The sequence below is a fragment of the Naegleria gruberi genome (assembly GCF_000004985.1).
Source record: "Naegleria gruberi genomic scaffold NAEGRscaffold_2, whole genome shotgun sequence".
Classification (NCBI taxonomy): domain Eukaryota; phylum Heterolobosea; class Eutetramitea; order Acrasida; family Naegleriidae; genus Naegleria; species Naegleria gruberi.
Genome location: NW_003163325.1, coordinates 463,536 through 481,681, shown reverse-complemented (window position 1 = coordinate 481,681; position 18,146 = coordinate 463,536). Strand labels below are relative to the sequence as shown.

At 33.2% G+C, this 18,146-nt stretch overlaps 9 protein-coding genes across 9 annotated transcripts; 5 read left to right on the top strand and 4 right to left on the bottom strand.

The window, feature by feature from the left end:
* Positions 1-491: 491 nt before the first annotated feature.
* On the top strand, positions 492-1,453 carry NAEGRDRAFT_2073 (uncharacterized protein; the record flags this gene model as incomplete). The annotated part of the gene is made up of 3 exons (XM_002682831.1): positions 492-759; positions 817-934; positions 997-1,453. Coding segments are annotated over 3 exons (843 nt in total), but the record flags the coding sequence as incomplete, so codon positions are not given.
* Positions 1,454-4,004: 2,551 nt separating this feature from the next.
* Positions 4,005-4,964, top strand: NAEGRDRAFT_61904 (uncharacterized protein; the record flags this gene model as incomplete). Its single annotated transcript, XM_002682830.1, has 1 exon — positions 4,005-4,964. One exon carries the CDS (start codon positions 4,005-4,007, stop codon positions 4,962-4,964), a length of 960 nt encoding a protein of 319 aa, XP_002682876.1.
* Positions 4,965-5,035: 71 nt separating this feature from the next.
* On the bottom strand, positions 5,036-6,904 carry NAEGRDRAFT_61903 (uncharacterized protein; the record flags this gene model as incomplete). Its single annotated transcript, XM_002682630.1, has 4 exons — positions 5,036-5,543; positions 5,609-6,603; positions 6,648-6,704; positions 6,749-6,904. The coding sequence occupies 4 exons, from the start codon at positions 6,902-6,904 to the stop codon at positions 5,036-5,038; spliced, it is 1,716 nt and encodes a 571-aa protein (XP_002682676.1).
* A 472-nt stretch (positions 6,905-7,376) lies between these two features.
* Positions 7,377-9,579, top strand: NAEGRDRAFT_61902 (uncharacterized protein; the record flags this gene model as incomplete). The annotated part of the gene is made up of 3 exons (XM_002682829.1): positions 7,377-7,681; positions 7,772-8,442; positions 8,495-9,579. 3 exons carry the CDS (start codon positions 7,377-7,379, stop codon positions 9,577-9,579), a joined length of 2,061 nt encoding a protein of 686 aa, XP_002682875.1.
* Positions 9,580-10,417: 838 nt separating this feature from the next.
* NAEGRDRAFT_77912 (uncharacterized protein) lies at positions 10,418-12,134 on the bottom strand (the record flags this gene model as incomplete). The annotated part of the gene is made up of 1 exon (XM_002682629.1): positions 10,418-12,134. The coding sequence occupies one exon, from the start codon at positions 12,132-12,134 to the stop codon at positions 10,464-10,466; it is 1,671 nt and encodes a 556-aa protein (XP_002682675.1). The 3' UTR covers positions 10,418-10,463.
* Positions 12,135-12,389: 255 nt separating this feature from the next.
* On the top strand, positions 12,390-12,737 carry NAEGRDRAFT_61900 (uncharacterized protein; the record flags this gene model as incomplete). The annotated part of the gene is made up of 1 exon (XM_002682828.1): positions 12,390-12,737. The coding sequence occupies one exon, from the start codon at positions 12,390-12,392 to the stop codon at positions 12,735-12,737; it is 348 nt and encodes a 115-aa protein (XP_002682874.1).
* Positions 12,738-12,838: 101 nt separating this feature from the next.
* On the bottom strand, positions 12,839-13,948 carry NAEGRDRAFT_45450 (uncharacterized protein; the record flags this gene model as incomplete). Its single annotated transcript, XM_002682628.1, has 1 exon — positions 12,839-13,948. One exon carries the CDS (start codon positions 13,946-13,948, stop codon positions 12,839-12,841), a length of 1,110 nt encoding a protein of 369 aa, XP_002682674.1.
* Positions 13,949-14,477: 529 nt separating this feature from the next.
* NAEGRDRAFT_77911 (DUF894 domain-containing protein) lies at positions 14,478-16,174 on the top strand. The gene has a single exon (XM_002682827.1). The coding sequence runs from the start codon at positions 14,558-14,560 to the stop codon at positions 16,091-16,093; it is 1,536 nt and encodes a 511-aa protein (XP_002682873.1). The 5' UTR covers positions 14,478-14,557; the 3' UTR covers positions 16,094-16,174.
* A 227-nt stretch (positions 16,175-16,401) lies between these two features.
* Positions 16,402-18,144, bottom strand: NAEGRDRAFT_45448 (uncharacterized protein; the record flags this gene model as incomplete). Its single annotated transcript, XM_002682627.1, has 1 exon — positions 16,402-18,144. The coding sequence occupies one exon, from the start codon at positions 18,142-18,144 to the stop codon at positions 16,402-16,404; it is 1,743 nt and encodes a 580-aa protein (XP_002682673.1).
* Between the last annotated feature and the right edge of the window lie 2 nt (positions 18,145-18,146).

Sequence of the window (18,146 nt, the reverse complement as noted above, 5' to 3'; positions counted from 1 at the left end):
GCGGGAAATGCACCAGCTGCTACCTTATTCAATTGACTCTCAACCGGTATGGTAATATGCAATAATAAATCAATCTATCTCTTCAATATGGCGAATAGATGACGACATGTATAAATGTGCTTCACGTTAATCAAAATCCATACACTCTCTTTAAATTTAAAAACAAATTTTCTCACCTTTCTTGTTGTGACGTCATTTTTGCACAACAATAAAAACAAGAAGGAAAATTGATTTTAATTTCATAACAGCAAAAAATGACCTTCTCCAATAACAACGAACAATCAGAAGCAACAGCTAGAGAGGTTGATGGGAATGCATCATCGGATAATCGCCCTGCTAATTTTGTTCAATTGGTAGATGGTGAAGGAAAATTTAGGTGAGTTTTTATTGGTGGGATTGTTTGTAAATATATGTTATTGTTGTTTTGATATTGGAAATTGTTCGGAATATATGATGATGATAATAATATTGATTCATATACATGATAATTTAAAAATAGTGAGACTTTGGATAGATTTGTTGGTCAAACCAATATGAGAGGAAAGGGAGATAATTATAATATTCTCTCTGTTTTTGGACCTCAAAGTAGTGGTAAATCAACCTTGTTGAATAGACTTTTTGGAGCTGGTTTTCCAACTATGGATGCAAGTACTGGTCGTTATCAAGTTACACTAGGAGTTTGTATGGCAAAGGCTAACAAAACATTGGATAAAGATATTCTCTTGATGGATTTGGAAGGAACTGACTCAAAGGAAAGAGGTTCTGGAGATGATAATATGGCTTTTGAAAGAAAGATTTCATTGTTTGCTTTGGCAGTTTCGGAAGTTTTACTTGTAAATATGTGGATGCAAGATATTGGTAGATATAATGCAGCTAACCTTGCATTACTTCGTATTGTTTTTGAATTGAATTTACAGTTATTTACTAAGGACAAGTATGTTTTTGATCTTTTTCAAGTGCTTATTTTAATATGATGTTAATTATTTAATTTTACAGATCTTCCAAGACACTTTTACTTTTTGTTATTAGAGATCATATTAGAGAAATGACACCACTAGAGGCTTTACGTGATCAAATGATCAAGGATGTTGAAAAGCTCTGGGGTAATATCATGAAGCCAACACAATTTGAGGATTCTAAGGTGACAGACTTTTTCGATTTTGAATTTACTTCACTTCCACACAAGCTCTTGCAAGAAGACCTTTTCAATAAGGAAATTGAGCTCATGAGAGATAGATTTGTCAATCCAAACGCTAAGGGCTATGTTTTCAATCCAAAGTATAAAAAGTCAGTGCCAATAGACGATTTTGAAATGTATGCTAAAGATATTTGGGAAGTCATTTATGCTAACAAGGATTTGGATATTCCAACTCAAAAAGAAATGTTGGCCATGTATCGTTGTGATGAAATTTCCTCTGCCTTGTACAGACCTTTTGAAGAACAAATTATTGAATGGAGCGAAATTCTCAAGAAGAAGCAATTGGTTTCCAAGTTTGGAAGCAAATCTCACGACATTATTGAAAAGACCCTTGCTCACTTTATGGATCAAACTAAATTATACGTTCCAGATGTTGTTCACAAGAAGTGTGAAGAATTTAAGGAAAGAATGGTCTCTGAAGTTGCCATATTATTCACTTCTCAAATTGCCCTCATCAAGCAACAATCTTTGGATGCTTTCAAAAAGTTTATGTTCTCCAACGTACAAAAGAAGATTGACGATAATGAAATTGTTGATGATTTTACCAATACTACAAAGCAAACTCATGACTATATCACCAATTTCTTTACTGGTTTGGCTGAGGAATCCATCTATCCAGGATTGAACTCTGATGAACAATTCAACTTTAACCCATCCTTGGAATCTTTGGAAGAGGAAATTAAGAATATTATTGAAGAATACAGACACAAACAAGTTGAAGTGATTGTCAAGATTCAAATTGATGAAATGAAGAAACACATTAGAGAAGATATTAATCAATGGGTTACGAAACCAACTGAAAAACTCTGGGTTACTCTTTCCAATTACTTGACCAAAGTTGTAACCGAAGAAAAGGAGCATCTCGCCAAATCTCTCAAGGACTTGGATATTGCTGATTGTTCCAAATTTGTACCAAGAATTAGAGTTGCTGCCAGAAATGAAATTGTTACCAAGGTTAGAGAAATGTCCAACGTAATCTCACTTACACTCACCAGTAGATTTGAAGATTTATTCAAGAGAGATGAAAATAACATTCTCAGAGCTTGGAAGAATATGGAGCAAATTAAGGAAGATTATACCAAAGCTAGACAAGAAGCCATCAAGATTCTTGATATTTTCTTCCTTTGTAGATTAGATCATCGTGAATTTGATGATATTCACCTTCGTTTACCAAAGTTAGATGAATCAGGAGGTATTGGTGATTTTGCATTCCCAGCTTCTGATGATATTCGAAAGGTCTTGAAGCATGTCAAGGTTGAGGAGTCCTCCACTAACACTGATGAAGGAAATGAAGTTGAAAAGAAGGATATCATGTCCTTGTTTGAAGAAAACCTTATCATGAGTGAAAATATCTGTATTAGAGCCTACGAGAATTATATTATGAGAACTGACAATATTTACGGAGATGTGCAAAGAGCTCAATTGATTGCTCAACAAAATAAGGCCAATATTCCATATTGGGTTTATATTTTACTTGTAGTTTTAGGTTGGGATGAAATTTATTCTATTATCAGAAATCCAATTTACCTCATTCTTATTTTGGTGGTTGTTGTCTTCCTCTTCCAAACTTGGCTCAAGACAAAGGTTCAAGAATTGATTGAAGATCCAGAAACCAATCCAACAATTGCATTTGCACTCCAAATGGCTCAAGTCCACATCTTCCCTTACCTTGCCATGGCCAATGTTGAAAGAATGATTCCTCCACCAGCAACATTAACCTCCACTAATACTACTAGTAGCAGTAATTCATCATCCAATGTTAGATTTGAAGAATCTTCATCGGAATCTACTGTCAGACAAAGATCTCAAGTTAAGAAGGCCAAAATGGAAAATCAAATAAGTTTGCATCAACATGATGAATAAATCTCACAGCACAATGTGTGCTAGAACTTCATTCATGATTGGTATTGTTGTAAAACGCCAAAATTTGTAACGGTTCTTCAAAATCAAGCAAAATTTCCAAAAAAAAATGACAGCTTTCACAATATGCAGAAATATTTCAAGAATCCATGTCGGAGCGCAATATGTGATGTTACTAGTCATCATGATGACAGCTTCATCATCTCTATGCAATCATTTATTGCAACCCCAAAATACTAACGAAACTTTCGAATATCAATTATTAGATAAATTAAACTATCCACTCCATGAATGTCTCGATTTAAATCCAGTCAATGAATATTATTTTACCAAATTATTCACCTTTGACACACCCATTGAAAATTTCTGTTCACCTTCTTCCAATCATGCTGTTATTGCTTGTGAAAAACTTTGTGAATTTAATTTTTGGGATTTTACAAACAAGTCAACATTGATAGAATTATCGAGAATTGTAAATTATTGTTTATATTGTAATTCAACAGATACAATTGAATTTTTAGAATCAAATTATGGAACTTGTTCAATATTTAACATTTTTAATCAATCAATTAGTTTATATCAACATGTGATTCAATCACATTGTAATGGAAATTCGAATAATTTGGTGAATGTGCCATTATTTGATCATACATTTTTAATATCAGACTATTTTAAGAATACTTTTTATAATTATTTATATAGTTTAGATTCGACCATTTCTAGAAGTTTATACTTGAAGAATGTTTCACTTCCAACATTTTTTGAATTTTATTTCAAACCCATCATTCAAAGATATGGATTACAGAGTGAATTTTTCAATCAATCTAATTCTCTCAATTTACAAATAGGAATGAATATTCCCTATCTATGTTGGTGTGATTATCAGACTGAATATTCTTCATTTGGATTTGTTTGTAATGATTTTTATCATCGATATCAGACACCAATGGCTTATTTCTATGCAGCAATCTTTTTTGCATTGCTCTATGTTGGCTTGTTCTTCTTTTTGATATTATTTGTTTTCATTCCAAGAATTGCTGAGCGAATTGTTTCATTTAAAAAGAAAATGATGACCAATATTGAAGAAACTAATCGATTCAAAACTATTTTGTGGTTTACCAGACACTTGTTTGATATTGTCAGTCATCCAATTATTTGGTTTTGCATTTCTGCGTTTGCTGGATTTTTAGAAAACTTTTTCAGGTTTTTATTCAATTTTTCAGGAGTTCACGATTTTTTCCTTGCCTATTTTGGAGGAGTTTTTAGAGCTATTAGTGCAATTTGTGTTTTGTGTGGATATAGTTCAATGGTTATTTTGTGGTCACACATTATTGATCTATCACAGAGGAAAGATGCAAGTAATAGAAAGCTCTCCAAAATTAACAAGATTATTCTTGCAGTATTTTATGTGGCATTGATTATTGCCCTAATTATTGCACTGATAGTTTTCGTTTCGGTTTCGTATTATGGTTATGCGTGGGTTGTGTTGGCGATATTTGCATTGATTTATTTATTCACCTTTGAGATTGGATTTTCTTTTTATGGAGTCAAAATATTCTTGACATTGAGGAGGAATAATGGAGGTGTTTTGGAGTATAGATTTACCAAGTTTATTTTGATTGTCTCTGTATTGTTCCTTGCTAATTGGTTGGTGGTATTTTTGTGTGTACTGACCTATGCTTTTGGATACGATGTGATTTCAGTGTTTTATGGGGTTGTGAGGAATATTTTCCTAGATTCTTGTATATTTGCTGTATTGTCATTCTCTACCTATATGACATTTAAGGAAGAAACTTTCAAGATTGTTTATGGAGACAAGTTGACAAGAGCTGTTAACAGACTGTTTAATAGTAATTCAAAGGGAGAATCATCCACTGCAGAAATGAATAAACAGCCTGCTTTATAATCTTTTTACAACAAATTATCAATAAGTAACTATTTTACAGTATGGCTTAAGTTTTAATATTTACATTAATTTTATTGGAATAAACTCCAAGGATCATAAGGAGCGCTGCTGCTTGCACTACCAAATGAAGAGTTGGATGGTGAGGGTGATGACATATTTCCATTGTTATTTTGTGTCATTAGTTTGACAAAATCCATCATTGATGACAAGAATGAATCTTGATTATGATGATTCCATTCAATATGTACTGGAGGTCTCAATAAATTAGTATCAATAGGAGGTAACATGGTTATGGAAGGTTGTGTTTGTTGCTTTTCCTCCTGTCTTTTCAGAAATTCTTCACATTTAGCAATGAGTTCCTTATCAATATTGTAAATTGATTTGAATCTACTTGCCAATAATTTAATGGCCTTTAAATCCTTTTCCAAAAGTGAATAATTATCGAATGAGATTGTCTTTCCTGAGGAGGTTTTGATTCTAGATCTCCTGTCACGTAGACCCATCTCAACTTCCTGTGAAACTTTCAAGTGGAATTCACATGCTTTTCTTATTCCAATATCTACAGCTGGAAGTGCAAGTCTATATATATTTTAACAAATAAAAGAAAATATTAGTAAAAATCAAAATCAAAATCAAAAACATACTTGAATAAATCATTTTCAGTTTGGAGAGTAATTCTCAAAGCAACTTCTTCAATGAGTTCACCAGCCAATTCAGGAATTTTTCCATAGAATAGCAATCTGAATCCATCATGAATAATATTCCTAATCAAACTTTCAAATTCCAAATAATTCTTTGAAATTGAATCATTGCTCAAGTTACTTGTCATCATATGTTTCTTATGTTGATCCGCAAAAAGAAAGACATTTTCCAATAATTGTTTGAAAATCATGTAATTTGCTGAATTAGGTTCTGCACTCTTCAAATATTCCCAAACTTCTGGTATTACAACATCCTCAATATTTCTTCCCGACAGTACTTGGAAGAACTGTGGCAATCCACTAATAAATGACTTGAAATCTTTTGGAGGTTCGTGTTCACATACGTGCTTAATTAGCAAATAGGAATGATAAAAATTCTTCTCAAAAGCATCCATATCATCTATATTGTCTTTCATTTTGAAGAAATAAGTTACGTAGTGTCCAAAAAACTTTCCCTTTTTCTCTTGACTACCCTCAATGAGAAAAAACAGAGCTATAGTATGACAACCTGCAACAAAATACAAGTTTTCAAAACATTCTATGGAATGTTTTGTAATTTCCTTTTCACATATACTTGCAGTGAGGGTAGCCAATTCCGTTTTGGCATGAAATTGATAATACACAGTCAGAAGGGCTGAATACATTATATATAATCCTCTCATTTCCTCCTCTGACTTGATTAAATCATTAGTTTCCAATGTAAGAGGTTCCGTAGAAACTCTCATAAATTGATTCAAACAATTCGTTACAAAATAAGTAAATTTGTGTTTTGGTAAAACTGCTAAACCATCCGACAGGTAGTCATAATAAAATTCCACAAGTAAATTTGGATCCAAAAGTCCAATTTCCTTCCATTCTGGTTGAATTTTAATCTTTCTCTTTTTTGGTTCTGGAGGATACTGATCCGAGCCTTTTCCTCTCTTTCTAGGATTATCATACTTTAAAAAGGTTTACAATTATTGTAAAGTTAAAAAAAACTTACTTCACAAGCAATTCCTCTACTGGCACAATACGAGCACATTGGTAACTTTTTATCACACTAATGGATTTCTAATAACAACAAACAACACAAAGTCAACCTACTTTTTTATGATTCGTTCTACATTTATTACAGGAAATCGGATGAAACATTGTTTCGGAACTTGCATCTGTTCCTTCTGAAGTTTTTCGAAGAACATTCTCTTCTTCATCTTCTCCATTATGAATGGACATGTTTAATTCATCCTCTCGTTGAGTCATTTTTTTCAAGTCCGAGTACCGCCAAAATTTTCAAACACGTTTGTTGTGGAAAATCTACAATTCCAACTTCAGAGGCGGGAGAATCAACCCGCAAGGGTTTATAACAGAATTTGTTCTATAATCCCTCTAATCCAATAGAACGAGCAATGCAAAAAAACAATTGAAAGAATATGCATGCGCATTTGGTTGAACATGATATGATGACGATAGTGGTGTGGACAAAAGTGAGGGGATTGGTAAAGTGCCCGCTTTTGATTCAAAATCCACTACCGATAATTGGTTCCTCTCCAAATTCGGATTGTTGGTGGTTTAAGCAACACATGAGTGAGCATGAGTGAGTGCGATTAAATATGTGATTCATAATTGATTCTGTTGAGGACAATTTGAAAAAAAACAAACACAAATACACAAGTTTTTATCGAGTTTCTAATAGAGTTTAGAATTATTGTAAATATATATTCGAAATAAGAAGATGATATCAGAATCAATTGTGCCAGGAACTGTTGTTGAGGAAGGAAGCACGCCAACTACAACAAGTGCTGCACCACCTCCAGAAAGTCAAGCAGGAGTTTCGAATAATTCCTTGTCAAGAAATCCATTCAAAAGAATCAAACAACGTAGATATCAAGCACAAATGAAAGAATTATCTGAAAAGAATGAAGAAATCGATGATCCAAGAGAACCATCCATTGGAGCAAAGGATCACTTGTATTTATTATCCAAATTTGGATGGTTTAATTTAATTTTAATGTTTTTTGGAACTATTGGTGCAGTTGGGTATGTTTTTTATTAATATTACTATCATTACTAATATAATTAATTATTCATTGAATATTTTTAAATAATATTTTGAATTACCAAATATAGTGCTGGATTAATTTCCTTATTTATCCAATTTATTGTTGGTGATTTACTTAATATTTTAACAAGTACCAATGTAACCACAGAAGCCATCAGACAAGGTGTCAATACAGTTGGTTGGAAATTAACAATTGTTGCAGCAAGTGCTTTTGTTGCCAATTTCATGTTACATTTCTTTTTCAATTGGGCAAATGAAAGAGTTGGACAAAAATTGAAAGAATTATATTTTAATTCATTGACTGCTCAGGAGATGGCATTCTTTGATATTAAGAAAGTTGGTGCCTTGACAAGTGTGTTGAGTGATGACGTGGCCAAGATTCAAGATGCCTATACATTGAAATTATCAACAATTATTCAGAATACTGCTCAAACAGTTGGTGGATTGATCATGTCATTTACTTCTTCATGGAAAATGTCACTTGTCATTATTTCAACCACACCATTGATTTTCCTTACTATTATTATTTTGGATGTCATTATTAGATTATTCACAAGAAAGACCAATGATGCCAATGAGAAGGGTTATGCCATTTCAAGTGAAATTATCAGTGCCATTAAAACTGTCAGATCAATGGCTGGTGAAATTAAGGAACAATTGAGATACAAGTCACAATTGAAAATTGTTAGCTTTTATGGATTTTTTAAGGCATTCTTTATTGGATTGGCATTTATGATTGGTAGGTTATTTGTTTTATTCATTTTTTCATAACTTGAACTATTGAAATCTAGTTGGTTTCGTATTGTGGGGAACTATCGCTCTTGGTTTCTGGTACGGAGGTAATTTGATCATTGATAATGAGCTTAGTTTGGGAGATTACTTTAAAGTTTTTGGTTTAATGCTCATGTCAGTTATGGGTATGATTCAAACAACTGCAAGTTTCCCAGACTTTACAAAAGCAAGATTGAGTGAAACTTACTTGTTGAAGGTAATTAAGAGAGTGCCTGAAATTCCATTTAAGGGTGGTAAGAAAATTGATAATTTGGTCGGAAATATTTCCATTAGAAATGTTGATTTTATTTATCCTGCCAGACCTAATATTACAGTATTGAAGAATTTCTCATTGGAAATTAAGGCTGGTCAATCGGTTGCTTTGGTGGGTCCATCTGGATCAGGAAAGTCGACCATTGTTGGTTTATTGGAAAAGTTCTATAATCCAAATAAGGGAAGTATTGAAATTGATGGAATTGATATTACTGAAATTGATCCAATGTGGCTTCACAGAAATTTAGGTATTGTCACTCAAGAACCAGTATTGTTTGCTGCAACCATTAAGGATAATATTGCCTATGCAGTTGGTTTGGAAAATGTCACAGATGAACAAATTATGAATGCTGCCAAACTTGCCAATTGTCATAATTTCATTATGGATCTTCCAGAACAATATGATACATTATTAGGTGAAAAGGGTGTCTCAATGTCGGGCGGTCAAAAACAACGTATTGCCATTGCTAGAGCCTTAATTCAAAATCCTAAACTTTTACTCCTGGACGAAGCTACTTCTGCATTAGATACAGAATCAGAAGCTTTGGTTCAGGCAGCTCTCGATACCTTAATGCACGGTAGAACAACCATTTGTATTGCTCACAGATTGTCAACAATTAAGAATTCTGATATGATTTGTGTTTTGGTGAAGGGTAACTTGATGGAAAAGGGTAAACATGATGATTTACTCCGCAATGAAAATGGTGTCTATAGAAAGTTAGCTGAGAAACAATTGGCATTCACTGATCATCCTGAAAAGGTTGATGCTGAGGTGATTATGGATATGATGGAGGAGGATGTTGAGAATGAATCATCAGATCATGATGAATAAATCTTTTCAATTACACCATTTACGAAACTGAACATACTTTCTATTTTGAACAAGGATTGAAAGAGTCCTACTCTAACAATTTGCTTCCAGAAACCTGAAATTTCTTGAAAATATCCTTAATTTCATTTGTATAATGCTGGCATCAAACTATCTGCATTCTTTTGTCTCCACATCTTATCACAATCATCATGCTTAAAAAACTTAGTTCAACAAAAAAAATTTCCCCTCTCACAATAATTGCCACTCCAGTTAAAATGCCAGTTAGTACTGAATCATCATTTCATGCAGAAGAAACTGCTACACCACAAAAACCTGCTGACTTGTCTGATTGTTTAGCGGAATTGTATAGTGCTATAGCCAACGATTCCGATTGTGATGAAGAAACCAGAGAACAAGCTAATTATTTACTACAAAGTGTTAAGGCTGCGACGATTCATTACACTTGAATGTGCTTTAATTGTAAAGAATGAATTGGACTTTTTCAGAAATGCTGGGTTCCAAATTAGATAAATTTGTTTCTAACTGAATTACTAGTTAATCTTCCACTATATCAAACGAGTTTCTCAACATAATGAACTTCCTCCTTAATAAGTGCTGTCTCTTTAATCTTTTCTTGAGTGCATTTTTTATTAATGAAAAAAGAAGTACAATGTACTTTCTAGTACCCCTTGCTCCCGCAGTCCCCCAACCCCAACTCACATCACTATTTGATTTTTCTGACAGATACAATTCCACTAACTTGTTCATCATTCCATTTACTATAACTTTCAAATCGTCATTATCAATTCCGCATCCAGATAAACTCAAAATTCTCAGATAAGAAGAATCTGAATCTAAAGAAACATATTATAGATTTACATTTAAATAAATTATTACATATATATTTACATGGAATTATCAATAATCTTATCTACAATTTGTAAAATCTTAATTTGGTATTTAACACTCACCCCCATTTTAGGGTAATCAAGAGTCCTACTCAACAATTTGCTTCCAGAAACCTGAAATTTCTTGAAAATATCCTTAACTTCATTGTATAATGTTTCATCATTGAGTTTGATGAATCGCATCAAATTATCTACATTCTTTTTCTCCACATCTTGGATGGTTTCTTTGAATGAGTAGGCACTACTACTCTGTTGAATTGCTGAGCTGGATGTACTGCTTGAAGCTTGACAGATTGAGGATTGTTTGGCATGTTTCTCGAGTTCAGCAGCTGTTGGTTTGACATCAGTTTCCTCTTCGTCATCACTATCAAGAGAAACTGTTGGAATTATTTTAGGTGGTTCTTCAACATCATCTGTAATATCAATAAAACCGCCATCATCTTGCTCTTCTGTCTTGATTCCATTTTCATCATCATCATCAGAGGAAGAAGATTCGTCATCAGAGGAAGAACTTTCATTATCTAATGATCTTCCTCTGGCCATGTTTTTGGTCTTTCCCAAGTCAATATTATATTCTTGAAGTTCACACAAGAAACCCAAATAAGATCTGTACTTGTAAACAGATTGGAACAGTAGAGGTCCTTCTTCGAAAATGGTTTCAAACTTTGCTTTCTTTCCCTTCCTCTTTACCTTTTTCTTTGGTCTTTCAATTCTTGAAGCCTTAAATGAAACTTGCATTCCACAACGTTCTTGCTGTTTCATGTTTTGTGTGTAACGACTCAGTTTTTCAACCTCTGATGAGCTAGTTGCTATGAAATCGTCCTTTTCTTCATCCTCTTCCTCATCAGAATCATCTTCATAATCAGAATCAATCTTTGACTTTTCTCTAATGGCTTGATAAACCTCAATTTTTATCGAACCATAGTCTCTAAGATAGGTTGAAGAGTTGGAACTACTACTACCACCAGCACTGTTACTTCCACTTGCTGAGCTGCTGCTGCTTTGATTCATTGGTTCATATGCATCAATTAGTAATTTTCTTCTCAATTTTCCAATCATATCATCATAACCACGTATATCCACAATTTGTTTTTTTGGAACCTGTGTGTCTAATTCTGTTAAAGCCTCTCCACCAATAAAGAACTTGAGTATAACATCAATATTACTCTTATTTCTGCATTGAATTGAGAGGAGAACTTGTTTCTTCTTCTTGTTTTCATCATTATCTTCTTCCTTCATGACTTGTTCCTGTAAACTATCAAATTTAGAGATGTGAGTTGCAAAGGTTCTAACTAGTCGAGCACTGCTGAACATTTCATCCTCATCTCCATGTAAAATATTTTGACATAAAAAGATTGATCTTTCTCTATCCCAACGACTCAACTCATCATCATCAGTTGTATTATTATTATTACTATTATTATTGGCATTATCATCTTGATCAAAACTTGTAAAAATGTCAAAGTGAATCTTATTCAATTCTTCAATCTTTGCCTTTCCTTTCAAATGTTCAGGTAGTTGTTTAATTTTCTCTCTGCCACTCTGATTTGGATTAATCTTTTGTTGTGATTCTTCATCGGAAGGTTCATAGTCTTCATCGTCAGAGTCATCATAATCAGCATCTTCTAGATATCTTTTTGTAATTTCTTCTCTGTTTCGTTTGGACATTTTTTTTGATTTGTTGGCAATCAAGAAGAAAACGAGGCAAACAATGGAGAGCAGAAATTTGTTTGTTGAATAATACGAAAATTTTTGTGCTTGCTTACAATTTTGCTCTTTACTAAATAGGAACAGCAAATATTGTTGTGTTGTGATGAATTAATACATAGTTGACTATCTTGATTTAGATAATAAACTGTAGTATCATCAAAATATAATATATTTAATTGTTTTTTAAACAATACAATTTCAACATTAAACAAAATGCCAAGAATTACATCAACCCTCACAGTGACCAATAATAATTCGGAACCAAAAATTGCTTCCAAACAATCTTTTGAATCATCATCAACAACAAAAAAGCAAGATCTCACCTTTTTGACACAATCAATGCAATCTATGAAGGATGTGGATGTTAATTTATTAACTGATTTGGGAAAGAAACAACAACAAGTAATTAATTCAACTACGACTACTAATAGTACAAAAAAGAAACAACAACGATCATCGGACGAAGATGAGGATGAAGGTTTGAATGGAGAGGATGACGACGATGATATGAAGGATGACGATGATGAAAACAAAACCAAGAAAATAAAGAATAATGAATAATTTACAATTATAATAGTAGTAATTTGAATGGAGCATAATATTGGAATCGAAAAAATTAATGAAATTAATATTTAAATATGAAAAAATTAATATGAAATAATTTATTCTTCCAATTTACTAAACTTGGCTTTAGAGCCAACAGCATCAGAAACTCTGGCATATCCACCTTCAGCAAGTAACTGAGCTAATTCTCTCTTGATTTTACCAACAACAGCTGGACCTTGAGCAGTGAAAGCTGTATAAACTTGAACTAGTGAAGCACCAGCTTGGATCTTTTGTAATGCATCATAACCATCCCAAACACCTCCAACACCAATGAGTGTCACCTTACCTTCTGTTAATTTGTACATATTCTTCAAAACTTTAGTGGATTGATTGAAGAGTGGACGACCACTCATACCTCCAGCAGATCCATTTGGAATGGCATTAATTTGTTCACTCGATACAAATGGTCTTTCAATAGTTGTATTGGAAACGATGATACCACCAATGGAATGTTTGAGTGCCAATGAAGCAATGTCACGTTGTTGATCGAGGGTCAAATCTGGTGCAATTTTGATAAGGAGTGGAATGTTTTTGTGTTTTTTCAATTCTGTAGAAACTTCCTCAATTAATGTATCAAGGGAACTCTTTTCCTGGAGTGATCTCAAATGTTGGGTATTTGGTGAACTGACATTAATAACCAAAAAATCTGCATGTTTAGCCAACTTTCTCACACCAATCAAATAATCCTCAATACTTTCTGGTGCACTTGTTTTGTTCTTTCCCAAATTGACACCAATTGGGAATGTATTAAGAGACTGGTATGAATTTCTATAGGTTGTCAAATTTTCATCCGAAACTTCCATTCCTTTACTATTGAATCCACATCTATTGAGAATGGTATCAAAAATTGTTCCATCTGGATCGGAAACTTTAGAATTCAATCTGAAAATTCTAGGTTTTGGATTTCCAGGTTGTGGTTGAGGACAAATACTTCCAACTTCCATAAAACCAAACCCCAACTTTTCAATTCCTTTCATACATTCGGCATCCTTGTCAAATCCAGCTGCCAATCCAATAGGATTCTCAAAATGATATCCTAAACAATTTGTATGTAAGCTAATGAGTGGATCCAATCCATATTGATTTGCTTTTAATTTCTTTTCCTTTGGACCAATTCCATACTTTATGGCAAGTTTTGATAAATTGTGTGCATCTTCGGGATCCATCTTGTGTAAGAGAGGCATCACAAATTTAGAGTACAGTGGTGAATCAACATCATTAATTCCCCTGTAAACAAATGTTGCACCACCAGAGAGCAAACAAGTTGCTCCGAACATGGTCATGAGTTTGAATTGTCTTTGATAGGACATTTTTTTTAAATTTATTGATAATTTACAATTTCTAAGCTTTAGTCCATGATTAAAAGTGTGAATTTGGTCTTGGTATTTAGGTCACCACTTCAAAAGTTAGAATTAAACAATTTAACTTTGTTATGTAAAATTAAATAATACTAGGGATTAACTATTCATTATAGTGATTGAAATTCAACTCTGAATACTACTCTTCTAATAATTTTCCATTTAATTTTCTCAATCAAAAACAAACGGAAACATGAGCTGTTATCTAGGTATGGATACCTCTCCATTTTTGTTACGACACCTACATTTGCGCTATCTCTAACGTAAACAATGAAATATTGAATTTAAAAAAATATTTGTTTTAAAAAAAATACTTGAAACCTCTCAGGTTCTATTGCGCGTTTTCTATTGTGGATTCTGTTGGATTGATTTTAGGATTTTGAAAGGATTTTATAAAAAACAATAATATAAAACGAAATGATGACCGATGCCGATATGAGAGAGGTTCGGTTAGATGAAGAAAACAACCGTTCTTCTGTAGATTTGGATGCTTCATCCAGACCATCTGTTGATGTTGAAATGAATATGGAAACTCCACATACCATTGGTAACTATGCCCAATTGGACTTGGATAGTTCTAAACCAAAACTTGCTCGTAATCCATACATTTCACTTCTTTTCCACAACAAGAGATTTTTGATTATTTGGATGGCTGGTGTTTTGTCTGGTATGGGTAACTATTTCTCTGAAATTGGTATTGTATACGAAGTTGAACACAGATCCAATGTTGGTTTTGCCACTGGTGCTGTATTTTTGTGTATCTTTGCTCCTTCCTGTTTCGCTATGCCTTTTGCTGGTGTATTTTCCGATGTTTTTGATAGAAGAAAAGTTTTAATTGTGGCGAATATTTTGAGAGCTATCCTTGCTTTTTGTTTACTTTTTAGTCATTTAATTGAAGAAACACCAATATTGTTCGGGTTTTACTATGTCATTCTTGCCTTGATTTTCTTTATCAATGCTTTTTATGATGCTTCTCGTGGTTGTTTACTTCCTCTAGTTGTGGATCACAACGATCTGGTTGCTTGTAATGCTCTTGATAGTTTGACTTGGTTATTCTGTTCTTATACTGGTGCTGCTATTGGTGGTTTTGTCACAACTCTCACTAATTTGACTGTCACTTTTATTGTTAACGGAATACTCTTTGTTCTAGCCTTGCTTTTGACCATTTCATTAATGTGGTTCCCTGAATTGAATCCTCCAAAGCCTGCAGATTTCCCAACAAAGCCAATTCCAGTTATCAAACACAGTGTTGTTGAATTATATCAAGGTTTCAAGCTTTTATTTAGTGGAAAAGGATACTTGTTGAGCTTTACTGTCATGAAATTATTGGGTGCATTGATTTGGGCTTCTGTCGAATTTATCAATGTTAAATTGTCTGAATTCCCAACCTTGACATTATTTGACAGTGCTGAAGCTACAATGACATTTGCTTACTGCTTGTTTGGTGTTGGTTCTGGTATTGCTCCAATGGTTTGTGAATTGATTTTGGGTAATAGAATTAGACGTTCAGTTAGAAGTGCCTTCTGGACTAGATTTGTAATTCTAGTTTCCTTCTTCATGTTGGCTGTTGGTTTTGCCTTAATGACCTTCTCTGTTCATGCATCCATGTTTATTGCCGCTAACTTTATTCTTGGAGCTGCTGGTGGTACCATGTGGGTCTATAGTATGTCTTCAATTGAACATTTGACACCAAATAGTTTTTTGGGTCGTATTACTGCTTTTGATATTTGCTTTGGTTTTGGAGCTGGTCAAGCATTGGGTGTTATGATTCCATCACCATTACTTAACGATATTATTGGTATCAAGTCACCGCATCTCTTTGCTCTTGTAATGTTCTCTCTTTCTTGGATTTTATTTTTGTTTTGGCTTGTCTGGTTTTATTTGACTCGTGGTATTCATCAACACCACGTAGAAGGTCATGGAAGTCACTCTGAACATGCTGCCACTCACTAAATTTGTAGATTTATCGATACATATGGTATGTTTTCTAGAAATTCTACTCCTCCAATATCAAAAATAAAAAAATAAATTGTTAATCCTAGTTCCATAAAAATATTTAAACCATTTCACAGCTTTGATTTACCTCCTTAAATGAAACAATTGTTGGAAGTGTTATCCCACCATATATTTGAATTAAATACCTGAAACAATATCAACCTCAAAAACAACAGATTATTTAGATTCAACAAAGATTTACAAACATTCCTTTATTAAAATTCATTCATGTGAAATCTAAGGAATAAAACTAATGCTGTTTCTAATTATTTTTGTTTTACAAATATTTTCAGTTCAGCACTCGATAGGGCCATCATTTCACAAAGAGCTGCACATGAATGCTTGTGTTCTGGCCTATCACTTGTTTGACATTTAGTACTGCAATAAAATACCGAATTACACTTGGAGCATTTCAAGGCAGTTTCCATAGTCTTTCGACAGTATGAGCATGTTGGAAGATGATCGACAATAGGTTTGAGATCGTTGGAAACTTTGATATTTTCTGGCTCGTGAATATTCAAAAATTTCAACTTGTTTTCTTTGTGGTATTTGAAAGTTTCCATAAAACCTCTCAATCTTTCTTGCCTACTATTAATGTTCAAACCATTCTTTACCATTATTAATAGATAAATACAGATAGAGAAATAAACTTGTGAATCACGTTTTGGAGATACTTGTGCATTATAGTCCGTAACAGATCCAACAAAGTTTGCTGCTTTTTCATTCATCTTGCCACTAAATAAATCATTGTCTATGAAAATGTATTGCAACTTGTTCAAATCTCTATGATACATGTATGGCTTATAGACCTTCTTGAAAAGTTTAGTGTTCTGATTGACAAACTGGACAAGGGCCATCCAACCCTTCTCAAGAGGATCAAAATTGGTTTCCACAAAAAAAAACAGCTCACTACTAAAGGTAGTTACAAATCCATTAAAAATCATTTCCAATACGGTCAACCAAACATCCATTTCTTGACATCTGTATAGTGATTCATTGAATTTAGAGATTGGAACAACACCTTTCAAGGCATTAACGATTGTTTTTCTAAAATGGAATCTGACTTCTTCAGGCTCATCACACAATCGTTTTTCAGGAGGAACATCTTCAAAATAAGAGTTGAAAATTTTGAAAAAACACTTATTGTGATCATGCTTCGAGTTGAATTGGTCCTTGAAATCAGTGAAAGCATAGTCTTGTTCTCCTTTTGTCATTTTCTTCTTTACATCTTTCACAGCACTTCTTTCTTTTGCTGAAAATACAGTACCAACTCTCATCACATCTTCAACAGTGATATCATTGCCTCGTTTAATTGGCTTTGAATCCTTATATCCGAACATATCAATTTCCATCTCCAATTTCCCCCTCAAAAATGCAATTAAAAACCTCAAAGTTATGAAACTATTCAATCGATCTCCAGCATCGTTCAGATAGGCCTCCTTATCAAAAACTAAACTTTCTCCAATAGTTTTATCCAATTTCTTTACAAATTTTCTGGTCATTACAGAACCATTCACATCAAAACAAACATAATTTACAATAAAATTAGTCAACATGTTCAATTGTTGAGGAGTTGATAAATTTTCGAATAGTGTATCCTCTGGGAGTATATCAAACTCCTCTGTAAACAATTCATAACAATAACAACCAATAGTTACCAAAAACTCTTTCAATTTCTCATTCACTGGAGCAAATTTGATGGAAGATTGAAAATTATTTGGAACCACTTGAATTGATTTTTTTGATTCCACTGATAAAGTACTTTTTGATAATATAGAATTTACATCATTACTACTTGAAGAAGAGGTCCTTGATTGTGAGTTCTGACTCTGAGTTGTATTTTGACTTTTTGAAATGTTACTAGCCTTTGAAACATTGGTCGATCGATCTTCGGAAAGTACACTCTGACTCGAATTATTCAGAGAATTTGTGCTGCTACTCGTGATATTTATTGTCGATGGTTTGGAAGATGTTTTATTGGTGTGATTAGGCTTTTTCTTGTTTGTCATTT

Coding starts and splice junctions, on each gene's coding strand:
- NAEGRDRAFT_77911 (XM_002682827.1), top strand. CDS start 14,558: ATGATGACCGATGCCGATATGAGAGAGGTTCGGTTAGATGAAGAAAAC.